The sequence below is a fragment of the Anarhichas minor genome, unplaced genomic scaffold (genome assembly GCF_050575085.1).
Source record: "Anarhichas minor isolate MPS153535 unplaced genomic scaffold, ASM5057508v1 ptg000051l, whole genome shotgun sequence".
NCBI lineage: Eukaryota > Metazoa > Chordata > Actinopteri > Perciformes > Anarhichadidae > Anarhichas > Anarhichas minor.
In genome coordinates, this window is record NW_027466497.1 from 1,337,123 (window position 1) to 1,355,175 (window position 18,053).

The window sequence follows — 18,053 nt, forward strand, 5'->3', positions numbered from 1 at the left end:
ATTAATTGAATAATTAATTCCTCTCATTAGTTTGTTTTTAATTATTTCCTTGCCCCCTTCTCCTTGCCGAGTATAAACTCATCAACTATTTTCATCCTTCCACACAAATTGCCCATGAAAACTGAGGGCTGGCAGAGTGTAGCTACGGCACACTGGCTCTATCAGTGGCCCCTAATGAGGGGACGGTTAGCCCAGGCGGAACAAGCCTAACACTGGCTTTGTGCACCAAGAGGCACAATACTGATTTAGCTCATTTAGTGCCCTTGGGCCAATTAAAGGGAGGTGAAAATGGCCAATTGCTAGCTGGAACTGTTTTCACTATAGGAGCACTGGCCTCGCACAGGCCGGGATAGCAGCGAACCAAGCCTGTGTGTCTGATTGCTCGTTTGTTTGCAATGTGTTGCACTAATGGAATTTATTTGCCCTACATTCTCCAGATTTGGCTCCTTTGAAGGGCCTTATTATTTGTGACACAGATTCCTTCCAAGATTACAGATAAATGGTCCTAAAGACCACTCTGCCCAGTTAGTCTATTTTGTGCCCCCCTAATGAATTATGCTGGGGCTATATGCATCATTATTTTGGCAATATGATAAAATAAACACGCATAAAAACCTTGAAATAGTCCAGTTCTTGTTCAACGACCCAAAGCCCACAGTCAACAAACCACAGTCATGTTCTGGTATCCACTCTGTCTACTCGTGCGTTGTTTGATGTTGCTTTCATTTTCTTCGTGTATAAATGTGATTTTAAGTTTGTTTCATGTAAGCCTCCCACTCAGTGTATGTTTTTTCTTTGCCTTACTGCCACATTTTATTGATTTATGTTTTTGTTTTTGTTTCCTGTTTTATGTCCTTTGTTGGCTGACTGGGCCTTGTGTTGCATGCTTGTTGTCATGTCCCAGTTTGAATGTAGCCCGACAGTCAGCAGAGCCATGGGCATCCAAGTCAACAAAGGTAAAGTTAACCCACTTACCCGCAACCACCTGTCCTCCCCCATCATCTCCCAAAGACAGCCCGCCACATTGCTCACACACATCCAGACACAATTTCCATTCCACGGTCCAAATAAGGGGAACTGTGAGTGGCAGTGAGTGGGCCTCGTCGACCAGCACTGTAGCAGAGGCTTCTTGAGCTGGCTTTAGAAGTTTGTGCAAAAGCATATTCTTCTAGCATGAACTATCCCTACAAATTCCCCTTCACTTAGCTGTTTCATGCTTGCAGCTTGTCGCATTTTCTCTCCGAAAATCGCGCAGCTTGCCTGAAACTTCAAATGTTGGCCGTTCACGCAAAAATTTCAAAATTTGAGACTGTTACACCTTTAACCAGTGATGGACATTGTGTTTGGGGGTCTTGTGGCGCTTACAGCCACATTAGCTCCGTTTGCTCTGCTGTGCCAGTAAAACTATAATGGCAAGTATTTTAATGTAACCGTATGATACCTCTCAACGTATATCCTCAGTGGAGTACTGTTGGTGAGTTGTTCAAAATCAAACAACTGACGTTGATTAGATACAGAATCAGTGAATGAAAACCTATACTCCCACTTACATTCGAAACACTGATAATGCACAAGCAGTGCTTTTAGGGGTTAATTATTTGAATCACGTTAAATGCGTTGAATGCTGATAAAGCAGAAATAATAAGGTGCTTATTATGGTGATTAAAATTGACCAGGAAAAAGTCTGGCAGCTATAAATTCAGCCTATTACAGATGGCGGATAATGTTCATACAGTAGGCACAACTTGGCTTTTTCAGAAGCTTGTTACATGGTGTAGAAATGGGAAGCAAATGAAAGAGAGAAACTAAAAGAAACAATTAATGACAATGAAAACAGAGAGAGAGAAACAATTGGTGAATAAACTACATTAGTTTATTTCAGGATCTACAGTTTAATCTGTAAAGTAACAAACTTAAGCTGCCAGATAAATCTAGCCGAGTAAAAAATTGCCAGTCCCATAAATTTGAAGTACCGTTGAGTAAATGCATTTCCTCAAGTATTGCACTTAAAATATACCACTGATGCCACTGACAATATGTCAACAAAAATAATCAAAATGTTGTATATCAATTGCAAATCCAAATTTCCTATGCATGTTCAACATGTAGGATAAAGCCAGCTAATGAGCATGTCACATAGAGCGGTAAATCATAACACCCTAAGGCAATGTGTTGAAGCCTAGAAACTTCTTTAATCTCAAAGTGGGTGAATCTTCAATCTAACACACCAACACCAAAAAGTGTGTCTTTGTGTCTTACCCATTTACTGTAGACAGTCCCTTACACGCACACAAACAACTCTCCGAGATAGAATGATTGGCAATTGCGTCTATTATTTAGGTAGAGACTTTACAACTAACTGGAATACTTGCAGCTGGGGGACAAAAGCACAAGTCAATAAAGTCAATATTAGTGAAGTTGTTGGAGCCACTGAAGGCAATCCATTTCTGCCCAAACTTCTGACAGACATAGAAAGTACAAATGCCACGACTGGCACCCCTGCTCCCTCAAAGCAAACATCTCATGAAACACACGTAACTGTTTAGAGCAGCAGGCCAGAGAGAGCGAGCGGCTTTACCAAACACTGCAGGACTTTTCTGTTTTTTTACGCTGGTGCTGTTGGACCCATCATAAGCTTCACACCCTGGCCAGCCAACTAAGATAACACCTGTTACTTCAGAACACCTGTACACGTCGGACAAAAAAAAACATCAGACCACAAAAACAGCCACTTTGCTGACAGGAACATAAAAAAACCCTCATAACACTGCATGGGTACAGCAGGGCGAGTAATGTTTGTGTTTGAGCCAGAGGCAGAACATATAGAGTCAGCAATGTCTACTTTATAGCCTAGCATTAACTATTTTATGTGTAGCGTTAACACATACAGTATTAAAAAAAATCAATAATGCAGATAGTGTAGATAGCCTTTCCATGCACTAATAACCATATTTGTTATCCTCGTTCAACATTATTTAGAAAACATGAGCTCCAAAGCCTCCAGCACTGCTCAGCTTACGGCTTTTAGAATCAGATTACTCATACGCTCACATGCTGTCCTTTCTTTTACCCCTTTTTACGATAGTTGTAGTTGCTATTAGTGGTGCATGCGTAGCCCCTGCTTTGTTCCATACAGTCTATGGTGAGGACGTTAAAAAATGCCTTTGCCTGTTCCAACACAGTTCGATTTTGTGTGCATAACCAGGCTCACGTATGCGTGCTGGAGCACTTGTTTCTGTTCATATATTTTGTCATGAGAGAGCTGGTTAGGGGGATTCAGAGATGGAGAGAAAGAAGGGTAAGATGTAAGCACAAAGCAACAACTGCCTGCTCACCTGCTGAAGGTGTGGGAACAATGCTATTGTTTCAAGGCAGAGTTGTCAGTGACTGTGATCCCCCCTCTTCTTCTCTCTATTTCTTTTTTTCTCTGTCTCTCTCGTCATCCCCTCGTCTTCTCCCTCCCATTTCATCGCCACAGAGGGAAAAGCGATGGAGCATTTCGTCTGCCGGAGGTGAAAAGAACTCGTCGAGTGTAAGTAGAGGGGTTTCTGGCAGAGTGAAGGGGGAGAAGGAGTGGGATGAGATGGGGCTTTGGGGCAACGAGGGAGTGGAGGCAGGCAGAGATGGCGAAAGGGAACGGATAGACACGCGGTAGCAGCACAATCGCGTTAGCCTAGTCTCCCAGGGATAAAGTTGGGCTTAACTGCAAAATTACCCACACTCCTGCATTACAAAATGTTCCTTCGCCAGCATTTAGCATGCAAATTGGCTCCCAGATTATGCCTTTTGTATTCATTTTACCAACTGTCAAGGCTGTGACGCAGGGAGGATGATAATCAGGCAGATATTGCCCCCTAGCGCTCCGGCGACGATCATCACACTGCAAGGGAGGAAGGGAGTGTTGTGTTACTGCAGATCACAGACATGTGTGCATGCGTGTGTGTGTGTGTGTCTGTGTATATGTTGAAGAGAGAGACAGGGATTGAGGGGGTGAATAGCTCAAAGTGAAATACATGAGAGTTAAGGTGATGAAGGGAAGGTGGGATTGTGGAAAAAGAAGACTAAATGAAAGACGGGGATAGCCGAGTTGCTTGAATGGATTACGTAGGCTATGTACCAACATAGAGCACCCATTTCAGATGTGCAAACTGTAAGATATGCTCTGTGAATATTCCTCTTCTTAATGTGAATATTCAGCTCCATGTAGTCCAAAGGTTGTGGTAGTCTGCCTTGTCAGGTTTCCACCAAGAGTCATCTGGGCCAGCGATCCCTCACGTCTTTCCCAGCTCGTATCTGTGAAATCATTATCTCCGCGAGATAATGAGTCTGATTTGAATAATGGCCCTCATCTGATTCATACCTCTTATTCCGTTTTTAACTAATCCCCCAACATGCATTTTACATGCATGGTGGGCACATCTGCGGACCACATGCAGAGATCACAGACCCCAGCCTCGGAGGGTTTCATGCTTTTATCAGTCTGAAAAATCACTGATTGGGAGAGGTGGGAGATAAAGGAGGACAGGTATCGTTTCTGTACACAAAAGTAGTTTTTGATGATAGAAAGATGGAAATGTGCCTGAAACTACAGGTGTGTATGGTCCTGCTTTCTCATGTGTGTGAGGGTGAATCTCTTCTAAGAAATGGCCCTGAGTGGTTTGCCTCTTTGTGTGTCTCTGTGTGTGTGTGTTTGTTGATATTTGCAAAGGTTAAGGATCAAATTAAGCTTCTGTAAATGCATATTTGAATGACTCCATCTGTAAATCTGTGTACTGGCCAAGGAAATGGTTTCCAAGTACTTCATTTAAAGGACAATTCCAGTTTATTACAATTTGGGTCTCCTTTCAATGGCCATCATTTGCATCCGTATTGCTAACACTGTCCCCACCAAACTCAATTGCTGATATTTGGGAATGGCATTGCTGCAGTCCGACATGCCAAGAAACACATGCAGTCATTTTGGAAACAAGCAAACAGTTTAGTGGGATCATTGAATCCACTTTATTTGGAGATTAAACCAAAAGTAAGTGCAGGCAAAATTCCTCTATTAATCCATCATTGCACAGAAAAACTGTGTTTACACAGCTACGGTAAATACAGTAGGTCAAGATTGAGGTAGGAAGTCAGGGACATAGTCACCTACCAGGGTGCCCCAGGATAAAAAAAGTGTGGGCCAGATATTCTCCGCCTCCTGGTTCCAAAGGTAATGTGGTCATAATTTGATTGAAAGTTAATTTAATTTACAATATGCACTAAGTATAATACCAACTGGACATATTTAAAGGTGAACTCAGACATTAACACATCAAATTTAGTTTCCAGGGATTAGTGCTGCATTTGTAAAGTGTTTTGTGAATCCCGAGGGAAGTGATGAAGACTGCAGGATTGAAGAAAAAACAAATCTGGAGGCAAGAAGTTAGAAAGAGGTGAGGTTACCAGACCTACGTCGCCCCGCTAGCTGCTCAACCCTACATTAGCCGTTACTATCATAACACACTTGGATCTCTGGTTGATGTGCAGAATCTGATTAGGCCCCTGGAAAGTTGCTCTCTTCGGTTGGTAATCTGGCCTGAAGTCGGCCTGTTCGTCTTCATTTTGTCTTCCAAATAAATTTGGCGAATCTAACTTCTCGTGTTTCTTGCCCTGGCGGACATCGCTTCAACGATGTCACCACTGTTATTAGAACAGATCAAGATCGTGTCCAAAACCATCAGAATAAGACCCAGGTTGTATTAAACCAGAACTTGTACACTGTCTTTGTTATATCTCCGCGATGCCTTCATATGCCGGCTATTTTTTTTTTGCATACATGGTCCTTTTCCTTGTCCTCCTCCTCCATCAGGACAAGTCAACCCCGGAGGACCAGAGCTCGTGGGACAGCTTCAAGACCATGACCCCCGAGCTGTCCATCGTGCCTGGGGAGCAGAAGGACCAGATAGAGCTGCACAATAAGAACTGGGACTCCTCCTCCGCTAACACGCCTGACTCGTCTGAGGGAGACTTCCAGACTGAAGTGTGAAGACACACTCACACACACACACACACACACGTACACGCACTCACTTGAATACACACATGCTCATGCAGAGACAAACATTTGAAAAGCTATACATAAGTACATGATTTCTCGCAAATATCTCACAACACACTGCTCCCCGTCTCCTGCAATGTGCTCTGTCGGATCCCATACTGTGTTTGTTTACTGACGAAGCGGACAGACATGGAAAGAAGACTGTTCTACCCTATATTTTCGCAAAGACTATTGAGAAGAAAGAACAGGGGCGTGGCACGTCTGGGACTGAGGAAAATTTTTAAATGAACTTAAGAAAACTATGAAAAACTTATTTCTGAGAAAAATGTCTTGATTTTATTCTGGAGAAAAAAAGAAAATCTCCTTCAATTGTTTGATGATTTTGGGGGGAAAAAAGAAAAAGAATATTTCTGCACCGTTAAGTTCTTTTTATAGCAAGGGGAAAAAACATCTCACTGAGGTTTCTCACACTGGTAGCCCCCCTAGGCACCCTGCTTTCATTTAGTTCCTTTTCCCTTCTAATGGATGATGGAAGCATTCTATCTCTTATTCTGTTTTTCCTTTTTTATTTAAGTTGTTTTTAGGGGGTGGGGGACAACGGAAGTGCCATCCTCTTTGCTTTTTTCAGGTTCCAGTTCAACAACCCCATTCCTCTTGCATTCTCTGTGTCAACTCTTTGTGTATTTTCTATGGTTTAGTAAAAAAAAAAAAAAAAAAAAAAAAAGTCATCTTCTATGGTTTGAAACTTTTAATGAAAAAATTATATGAATGAAACAACTGTTCAAGAAGAATTGATTCATTTTCAGACTGGTAGATTTCTGCTTCTGCTGCCTTTTTCATTATTTTTGTCTTTCTTTTAATTTCCTGTGAGAATTAACATGTGGAACTTTGAAAAAAAAAAAAAAAAAAAGATTTAGGACACACACAGCACATAAATGTGAGCTTACGTTTTGAGGTAATGTGTGCCGCATATTATCCAACCACGAGGGAGGAGAAGGATAGTGATCGTCATGCAGATTCTTGCATCTCCTTTTCCCCCAGTGCTTGGAGATAAAAGCCTTTAAAGATTGCAGCATCTGAATCCATTTCATCCATCACCAATCACAGCAAAAAAGGAGAATATCTCAGTCATTTTCAGCCCAAATGAAATCCGTGCTCTGTGCTCCGCAAAAACGAAGGCTTCTGCCGTTTTAGGGGCTAAATTGCTCTTTTTTTGAGTTTTTTGAGATTATGTTTGCTTGTTGTGACCTGAGGAGGTTTTTCAAGCCAATATTTATGAAAGTTGATACCACCCGAGCCAAATTCTATTCTTTCCCTAAGAACCCCATTATGGATTTAAAGATAAACATGCTTTCCTTTGCTTCCGTCTATCACCTCTTTCTCGTTTCTCCTTCTCCTGCTGCCCACCAATCGTCATGCTACCAGGAGGCAAGAAATCGAAATGTTAGCAGTGATGCCAGGTGTATAATTCCTCCTTCACATGTATCCCTGTCTGTGTGATTGTAACCTGCATTTGTGAGCATGGAAGCTGCAGAAAGAGAGACTGAAATAGAAAGACAGAGATGGAGTCGCAGAGGTTATGAGGCTACAAGGTGGCAGACTGAAGAGGAAACAGAAAAAAAAAGACAAAAACATCCGGTGGTGCTGCTTCCTACTTGACATTCTACAGCCGTGCTTTGGTCGCTACAAGAGGACAACCAGTTTCCTGCTGTTGCTACATTAGCACATCAGTCCTCCTCACACTGACAGAGAGAAAGTGTCAGAGTGCCGGATGAATTCAATAGATGGCTCGATAACTTTTCTGTCTATGTTCAAAGCGGCGCCCGTTAATCTAACAGTCTGGAGAAAGAGATGAGAGACAATTTAGGGAGAAGAAAGTGCAAGAGAGAATGGTAGCCAAGGAAAAAAGATCCCAAAATATAAAACGAGTAAGCTAGAGGCAGGCAGAGATGCAGATTAAGAAGGGGAGTGCTCAAAACAGTAATTATCCGGGGATGGCTATTTGTCCTGACATTTTCCAATGCAGCCCTCAAACCATCTGTTTAAAGATCCCTAATGTGGTAGTAGTGCAGCACAGCGCAGATGGTGAAACAAGAGTGCAGCCCTCCTAACCTTTCAAGCTAATCAGCTGATAGAACCTACAGCCCGCACCCTCTCAGAGGAGCCAGATAGGTTCGGCCCCCAGGTTTCAGAGCTAAGGTCACATTCACCTGACCTTCAGTGAGGCTGGGGATCCAGATCCAATGTACGGTGTGTATAAACAGGAAAAAAAAAAAAAAAGCTTGCGGCCTGTCACAGTGCAACGTCTCAGTCAATGGGTGTTAATCTATAGCAGTAGAAAACATCAGTCTCAGGGGAAACAGATTTGACCTTTACACAGAAAAAAAAATTTTTTGATATATAAAACTGAACATTAGAGAGAGAGAGCTCTATACGAATTCTCTACACAGCCTTGTTCCCATGGTAACTTATAAATGGGATTTTAAAAAAAAAAAGAATGAGAAAGAAAGAAATGTTTGATTTCAGCGCAGTATGAGATGTGGTTATTTACCTCTTCCAATGGTGAGCTTTTCCATATTTTGCTGATTGGATATGAACAGTGCGACAGGTTTCTCCTCAATGAGGGCTCGGCTTTTAAGTTGTCATCTTCAGGAGATTGACATGTTTGACTGATCACCACAACTAAGGATCAGTTTACAATGTTTTTTCTCTGTTAAACTGGTGTGACGTGAATGCCACCACATGCAGTTCATGCGGGAGCATGTTAGTGTGTCAATTGTTTTCCTTTGTGTATTTCAATGCCAAACTAAACGGCCCATAAAATAAATATGATATACATGCAAGCCCCAATTTTCCAACTTCAGGTGGATGCCAGCTCCAAAACCTACTTTCCTCACCTTCACCTCCACCCTTCAACCTTTCGATGCTTAGCTTTTAACCGACCGCTACAACCATCCAACATTCCACTTGATTTATTACTGAAAACCCCTCCTTTTTCCTTTTCTCTCATTTTGTTCTTTTTATACATAAGATTGTACAAAGTAGTCCTCTAATGTTTTCATAGTGTCTTTTTATATGAAAATAAATTTTCAAATTGATCTCAGAGTCTCATATGTTGCATACACACTTTCTTCAAGGGCATCTGTGGATGAGAACAACTTTTTTTGATTTGCAGTGTACTCGCAATCCCATGTTTTCATAATACCACTCTGGGTGTTGGGCGTGACAAACTCTGTTACTCAGAAGCATTGAAGCCTAACTGTGACCAATCAGAGGCCCCGCTGGTCTGTCTGAAAATATAAGAGGAACAGTTCTGTGGGTTTGAAGTCATGTTGCACTGAAATAACCAAGGGGGAAATGTCAATTCAAAGTGATTATTTCATTAAAATTGTATAAACTTTGAGCGATATTTATGCTAATAACAATCCTCTTCCAAAGTGGATTTCGACAAAATGGTTTTGTTATGTAACATGGTGAAAATAGTCACAGTGGACAGGCTTTGATAGTCCAGTCAGCGGTGGTAGAATGGAAGAACAAGAGGCAAGAGATGATCCTGCGCATGCCTCAGTCTCTCTACATTTGCCCTCCAATGGGCTTGTGGGTAATTAAGTGTGGATGAGTCTGCCTTTGGAGCTGCCATCGCTAACCCTGGAGAAAGGCCACCAACTGGAACTTTCTCAAGGGAGTGAGAGGGATGAGAGAGAGAGAGAGAGAGAGGTCAGAGGAGGAAGAAAATAGAGAAGCCATGCCCCAAGGACGAAATGCATGGTGACAGAGCAAAGGCAAGGAGAGGGTTTTCACATTACTTCTGGCAGTTGAGTCACAGCAATTAGAGTGCCTGCTGGTTATTTTTCGCTGAGGTTCGTGGGTAATTAAGTTGTGGTACTGGTGTGTCACCAGTGACCTAAGGAGAGACCCTGCTGACAAATGCAGGCAGACAAAGTGAAGAGTGGTCGGACATTAGTTGAAGGAAGAGATAACAAATTTCAACTCGACTGAGGCTGTGTCCACCAGCAAACTCTTGTCAGTGCTGTCTTTTTGCTTGATATTTACAAGAAAGACGGGACACACGATTGCATGTTCCTGACAACGCTGGGAGAAAAGTGTGTTCTAGTGCTCAGAACCGCGAGTCTTGAAAGTTTAATATCGCTGAGTCGAAATCAAGAGCAATGCAAATAGCTCCACTGTGACTTTTCAATAGTGACGCAGCAGGAACATGAAGCAATAGACTTTTCATGCATACTTTTTTTTTTATCTGTGTGATTTTTGGCTACATCTTCTGTAACAAGCAAATTGTTGTGGTGCTTTTGCCTTTATGGGATCACTGCACGAAACGATCGCCAGTACTGTGACGTCACCGCTGAAACAAATGGACTGCTCTGCAGTCTGTGTCAGTTGGTTTAAGATAATTCGCCGAATTTATATAAAATCAACTAAGGTGCATCCTGCATCATTAACTAATGATACCTTGGCATCTGACATGAGCCCCTTATCATAGTAGCACATCACAGTGAACTGGATCGATATTAAAATATATCAATAAATTAAATCTACTGGATTACAGTGTTGCAAAATAGCATGCTAATAATGAAAGAATAATGCTGTGTGGCAGAAAAGAACACATCACAAGAGAACATTGAAACAATAATAACCAATAGAATGGCTAGCCAACTTCATCACTCGCTGACATCATCAGATTTTTCTGGTGTTTCTGGTGTTTCCGCAGAAGTTAGAGAAACTAGAGTCCCAAATGAAATGCACCGTTCTCTTGAATAAAACTACAGATTTCTCTTGGTTTGAACATTGTTGGCAACATTTGGGATACTGTAATTACATCTGGAGACATTACAAAAGCCTATCTTATTTAATAAATCTACGTGAAATTTTATGGCAGAGGCTTTTACAAAGGGGGCGCTGTTGAGTTATTTTGTCACACGCGAGCATGAGACCCATATCAGATATCTCTTTTCACCAAGTCTGTGCCTACTTTCATGAGCCCAAGCACCTGTTTTTTTGTTGTTGTTTTTTAGCTCAAAGACAGAACAATAATGCTAATACTAAGAATTACAATAAGTCCTTCGCCGTTCAACTGCTGGTCAGTGCCAAGTACAAAGAAAGTGCCCGGTGGAAAAGGCCTCAGGCGGTTTTAACGCTGCAGTAAGATCATTTCAAGTGAGAGCACGGGGAGATGGAGAGTGTAAAGGACTAGGATTGACAAGCAAAGTCATAAAACAAGCACAACAAATACCACAATAAGGTAAAATGAAGAACACCCTTGGAACATTAATGAATTAGCGCAAAGTGACAGGCTGTGTGAGTTACCTTGGGAGCATGCAACAACCTGCAAGCGGAATGATATATTTCAGTTTAACAATGCAATAAAGTGAAAGTGCGCAGGGCATGCAAGGATGAAGTTTTAATCCTGAGACGGGGAACAGTGGAAATCCATTGCTCTAATGGTTGTAGCGTGTCTAGCTGTCCCCTCTTGGTAGCTGACAGATGGTTCTGTCCCACAGGCTCTGGTGCCATGCTGCTCAGTAAGGACACTGAGAATGGAGCAGACTGGCAGATTACAAGGGAGGATGGTGTGGACAAGGCCAAAGTGGACAGGAGTGCAGATGAAAAGTAAAAAAATAGAAAGAATGGCTCTAATGCAAAGGCTTTAATGCAAAGGAGTAGATCACTGAAAACTGAGTCATCTAAAATGTCAAAACCAAGTTAAAGCCCTTAATAGGCCCTTTGGACAAAGCTATAGACATCTCTTTTCCGGTGTTTGACTAACCAGATTATTCTCATCTGGGCTGTTATGGATCAGCTCCCTGAATGCTTTGCAATGCCAACATTTTAGTTTTGGCCCAGTTCTTTGGGGCTGATGGTACAGCCAGACTGCTCCTTTGAGGCTTTCACCAATGGCGTTAGATGGCTCTCCATTTGAAATGCCCTTGCTGTTCCTCATCCACAATTTGGCCCTGCAAATCCATAGAGTGTCTAAGTCCCCATCATACAGGCCTGGGATAAAACACAAGTGGTCTTTGACACTTTGAGGGTGATTTATTCAGAACCGAGGTAAAGGACTCATTAAATCTTTTTTCGGCTCCACAAAGCACATCTTCACATATCATGGCAACCTACATTTAGTCAGACTGAATTGCCTCTCCACACTACCCAGGGCTTCTTTAAACACTGGCATAATTTAGTGGTAGGCTTAGGCAAATGCAATCTACCACAGCCTCTTTCACATGCAGAGCAATGCAGCGCCTGGGACTTGCTGGATGTTTAACAAAGACCACAGGAAGAGGCTGTGCAGGGAGCTTTAAACCTCCGGGCCATTTGTGAGAGGACAGGGTGCAGGAGATACGTTGACAGAGACAGGGAGGTGAGGACTCGTGACGCTCCCTCACATGTCTGGTTGCAGGGTAATGAGACGGCCAAGATGGCCTCTCGAACTCCAACTGTCCAATTGCGGTCAGTAGTGAGGAGTCCAAATGAGGGCGACCACCTCCATGACTCCCACATGGACTCTAGTCATTCTTTTCAGCTGTGTGTGCAGAGTTGTGTGTGTGTGTGTGTGTGTGTGTTGGAGGTTGATGCACTGCTGGCTCGATATCCTGAGATCCATTTGAACCGGACTGAGAGCCAAGGAGTGATTCTTTAAGGAGAGTAGCTTAACATTTTAGTTTAACACTCTTTCCGAGGGTGAGATGAAAGGATCGTCCCACGCTAATGCATTAAGAACAGAGTAATCAGGATATGTTTGGCCTAGCCTTAAATAAAGACTAGAGGCATGGGGAAATACCCTGACCCTGGCTAAAGTTCCAAATTGTGCCGATCAACACCTCTAGAACCTCTTTTTTTAGATTGTGTCTCTTGTTTTTCTTAACCTAGAGAAACATTTACGGAACGCAAATTGGTGATTTCAGGGGGATTCAAGTTTTGGAGCTATTTCAGATATGCTAAGCTAAGCTATTTAAGAGTCCTGGCCATGTTTTCTCATTACTGGTGCCTCTAATCTCTTACTCAATGTATATCTATATCAATTTAGTACTGAAAGGCAAAAGCAAGTGAGCAATTATTTCCAAAATTGTATTTATTTTCCAACACAAACCCAACGAAAATATCTTCATCTCACCGTTGTAGCTCAAGACCTCAGATAATATGCAGCTAATCATTGAAGTGAAGTGTGTGTGTGTGTATGTGTAGAGATGTGCGTGTGTGTGTGCCAGGAGTGTGTACTGTATGCATGTATTTCATGACACAATCATGCACCCTCAAGATATCTACCCGCGTTTCTTTGATTATCTCTTTCCCTCTCTCTTTGCATTCATGTGCATAGATAAATGAACACATGGCCCACTTCCTAACCTTCAAACAAAGCTATTGGGAAGCAAATTCCCTCGTAAACTACTATCACCAACATACAGACAACATACGTCGGATGCCTCGAGCTCACGTCGCGTCCCTTTCATCCCTCGACCCTCGTAGATAAGGCTCGGAGCCTTGGAGAGTGGCTTGAGATAAAAGCCGGGTGCGTTCAGGGACCCTGTCTAACCCCCGAGGGAGTGGAAATATAATTTGATCCCACTCAGAGAGCCTCTCTGTGCCAGGTCAAGCCAACCTACAGCAATACAGGAATACGTCCCTCCATCTCCTTCCCTGGCTCCCTATCTGCCATCCCTCACTGATCATCCCAACTGGGAAAATTGTTTTTGATTTGCGATGCAGACACACACATGTCTTACCATGGTGTAAGTATGCCGTCTGTCAGCGGATACGATGGAAATATTAACACGTTTATACAGTCCATTCTGTAAAACCTGAATGCGTGTGTGTGTGTGTGTGTGTGTGTGTGTGTGTGTGTGTGATGTGAGTCCCTGAGCCATTTATTTGCTGTGTCACAATACACTGTGTCTTGATCTATTAAAGCACTTGACTTCCAAAAACAACACCTGATTAATATATGTTTTCATCTCATTTTGGCATGATGTAAAGACAGATAGTTTATAGTATATGAATCACCCCGAGTTGTCAAAGAAAGAAAATGCATTAGCACTGCCTGAGTCTCTACTTGAAAAGTGACCCTGAACGTCATCTTAAAACTCTAAACCACATAAAGGATGCGAAATAAAAAGTTATTAAAAATGAACACGAACAGAAAAATATATTTTTCCACATAGTGATTGAACTCATGGAAATGTGGCGCCTTCAGCACATGTACAACAAAGCACCTGTACTAACATTCATTTGTACAGAAGTGATTAAAGTTGTGATTAATGCACAGGGTCTGTTCTTATTAGATTCTGCTCCCTCACCGAGAGAAACTTTTTCCAAGGACCTCATTAATCTTTAAAGAGTTAAGAAAAGCGAAGCCTGTTTAGGTTCAAATAATAGTGCTGAAAATAAGAGAAAGGAAGCATTCCTTCCGCAGTCACTCTCACTGCTGTGTACTGCAATTATGAAACATTGCAGATGAGTAACATATTTGTTTCCGTTCACGTAGTTATCAATCGCTTTTGCAAGTTAATAATATACTATAACGTCTTGCTTAATAATAAAAGTCACCATTTTCAAAACAGCTTTTTCTTCAACACACAAATCCAGGAGCATTCTTGTTGTTGCTGCTGTCAAATCATAATTGGGCACGACCACTTCATTACAGTTGAATATGAATTTCAGTAGTTTTACACTTCAGTCTTCTAAGGTATTCCAAATGACACTAAAATGTTTAAGCTAAGTTTCCTTCTGAATACTACAGTATAGCTGCTGGGAGCAATGCCAATAACATTATCATCATGACCATGATGTTGCTCACAGCGACTTAAAGGTTGATAAGTTACAACTGTAGTAAGTGTCATGTACAAGTCCAGTACAGCTACCCTCTGAACACCATAACCAGCCGGCGGGATTGAAAAGCATTTTTTCTTTAAAAAATCTCCAAAATTACACCATTTATCATAGCCAGAAGCGAATTGCTTTCCTCAGAAATAGCAACCAAATCGGAGCTTAAAATTGTGATATTTCATTAGAAACACTTCATTCCAAATGTCTCATTTAATTAAATTACGACCCCAAATACACCGGTTCCCTTAACCAGATCCTAAAACAAATGTTCTTCGCTCCTCAGCGCAACTTCAAAGCTACGATTGGCTCTCCTGAGACCAACAGTCACATGATAAAAACTCTGAAACTTCAACTGAACTGCAGGATGCTGTGCAGAGAGGATAGAACAGGAGAGGTTGTAAGTACAGGTTGTACATATACAAATAATAAATAGTATATATATATAGCATGTTTCTTTCTTTTTTTCATATTTCTTTTTCAACCAATATAACATAGTGTGTAAACCAGTCAAGGGCGAAGGTTTCATGGGAACACCAATCATTTTGCTATCATGTATCGATTCTGCAGAACTGTAAATTTATTGTTAGAAATTCTCAAAGACGTCGCTAATTCTTTCAGTCATGTAATTTAGGCCCTCAACAGTTTAAAATATAACATGGCAAATGAAGTGTTCATTCTAAAATGGTTAGCGTAAGCTCAGCCACTTTAAACTCTAAATGTGAAATTGTAGAAGCGTAAAAGCTCAGGGCCCTACAGTTGCCATTAATGCGATCTCTTATGCAGGCCTAATGCTGCTGCACCTGCCTCGCTGTCTTACGGAGCCTCCGGGCATCATGAGCATCAGAGCAATATAATGTCAGTGTTATTGTGCTGAAGGGCTTCACTTACTGTTACCAACGAGTCGAGATACATAATGGAAGTCTTTATTTATTTGCATACTGTCAATCATCAGACCTTAGAAACCTATAAACTTAACAATATAATGCATTTTTCTTCTTCTCAACTGGACAGTCAGCAACTACATTAGGCCATCAGGTCTTTCATTATTAAATCCCTAACATGTGTGATATTTATAGCCAGCACCCGGTGTTGAAGCTGTCACAATATAATTACTTAAAGAAGGTTAGCAAGCAGGAAGTCAATATTGTAATATAACTCATGAGAATAATATGCAATTTTTCTTGTTGTATTGTACCATTAGGATGTACATATTTGGTATTCAAATACTAAATATGCTTAGCATTGCCAACCAGGCAGCTGTTCTTGCTTTCACTGCCAATGTCAGCAGGGGCGACGTCGTCCTTCCTCGGCCACACCAGGACAATCATCAGGTTCTTTTGAAAGGCAAAACCAAAGAGGAGTGTCCCACTTTTTCAGCACAGAAATGGCACTAGAGGCATCAACTAAGCACTTCTCTATGAGATCGAGCCCAGCGGGTCGATGCAACATTTGGGCTCCCAGCAGGTCCGTAGTGTTTGCGTGTACAATAGGCTGTTACAGGACTCAGATTAGCTCATTGAATAGGCCACTTAAAACATCACAGTTTGTTTTAACCAGCCAAAACCCTGATGTTAGGAAATGAAATGCTACAAATTATTCATACCAGAGAACCTGTGCTGTCCCATAGCTGATTTAACTGTCATCCTTGAGCTGTACATTAATGAAAACCATCACTTTATTGCTTATACAATAGCGTTGCATAATTGCTTATGTTGCGCAGGATAATAAAAAATAACTTTGCCAATTAAATTTTAAAGTGAAACTTTTTGTCAGAATTGGATGCTTTTCTAATAGTCAGGTTTGCATTAAAGCTATCTAATGGTCGGCCCATTCACTAATATGTTTATGTTTTCCCTTCTCTTTACTTATCTCAGTGGGGTATGTGCATTTCCAAGCAGAAAATACACTCTAAAAAAACAGCTATCATTTTTCAGGAAATGTGTTGTATTTTTCTACAGATTGTTTCCTTTTTTCCATGAAACAATGAAATGTCTGTGAATTAACATACTGTGTATTTGCAGTGATTTAAAAGTCTGCCATTACAATTCCAGGTCATTAAACATAACCATGAAATTACATTATTATTCTGTTTTTAATGGCAACATATTGTAATTGTATGGATTATAAATGTAATTTTACATTTACATTATTTTACAGATTTTTTCTTTTTCATGATAATGTAACATTACAGAAATCAGTGGTCATTCAAAAACGTACAATTGCAGGTCAATTGTAAAAACTGATTTTATGTTTCTTAAGGATAATAGTATTAGAACAGACACAAGTTATTTATAAAGTAAAATATTGTAGAAAGACACTTAAGAAATATTATTAGTACTAAATTATTTGACACATTTCTCTCTGCAAAGTGGCGTGGGATCAGGGGAGTTGTAATCTTCACCACCACTACAGCAGCACTAGTACTATGTGGCCTGCTACGGTAACAAGACTGCGGCTTAAACTGGATTGTGATGTCACTGCTCTTTACAAAGAAGAAACAAACCAAAACAAGAATCACCAATGAAATGAACAGTAAACATTGAGAGGATATTCTAAATAAGATAGATGAATAAATCTGATATGTTAAGAAGAGTTGTAAATACTTTAATTACTTAGATAATGACATCAATGTTTATCACATATACACATAATCGTCTTAATATACAAACCACAACAAAGCAAAATGTGCAGGTGGGCGTGGTTGGCATTAAAATGCAGGAGGGAGAGGTGCAGGGGAGGCTCATGACAGCAGTGCCAGACAAGTTGATTGGCACAGCTGGTGCTCGTTGTCTAATTATTCTCTCCCTTTAAAGGCAATTTGGAATTGTTAAATGGAGGACCGAAGATGTCGTTTTGCTGAACTGTGAGATTAAAAGCAACTGGACCTCGTGTGCCAGAGAAGCCAGGCAACCGGAGGCGCACGGTTTCCTAGGGTTGTATATTTGTGTTGAAGTGTGTGTGTGATCAATCGCAAGAATAAAAGTGTTATTGTTAGCGGCAGTCTGTGGCGTCTGTGTTCGTGCTGAATGAACTCATGGTGGCGGCAGTTTTGCTACACATGACCAAACAAAAAAATAATAACTACAACAACAACAAGAAGGTAAACAAGCTTCACAGTCTAGAGAGAGAGAGAGAGAGAGAGAGAGAGAGAGAGAGAGAGAGAGAGAGAGAGAGAGAGAGAGAG

At 41.2% G+C, this 18,053-nt stretch overlaps 1 protein-coding gene across 1 annotated transcript in view; it reads left to right on the plus strand.

The window, feature by feature from the left end:
* Positions 1–6,113, plus strand: part of adgrb2 (adhesion G protein-coupled receptor B2) — a 127,718-nt gene extending 121,605 nt beyond the window's left edge. Inside the window, exons 34-35 of the mRNA XM_076075353.1 lie at positions 3,479–3,532; positions 5,843–6,113. Coding sequence (XP_075931468.1) covers positions 3,479–3,532; positions 5,843–6,019 — 231 coding nt within the window. The 3' untranslated portion in view covers positions 6,020–6,113. The remainder of the gene's footprint in view (positions 1–3,478; positions 3,533–5,842) is intronic.
* The last annotated feature ends 11,940 nt before the right edge of the window (positions 6,114–18,053 follow it).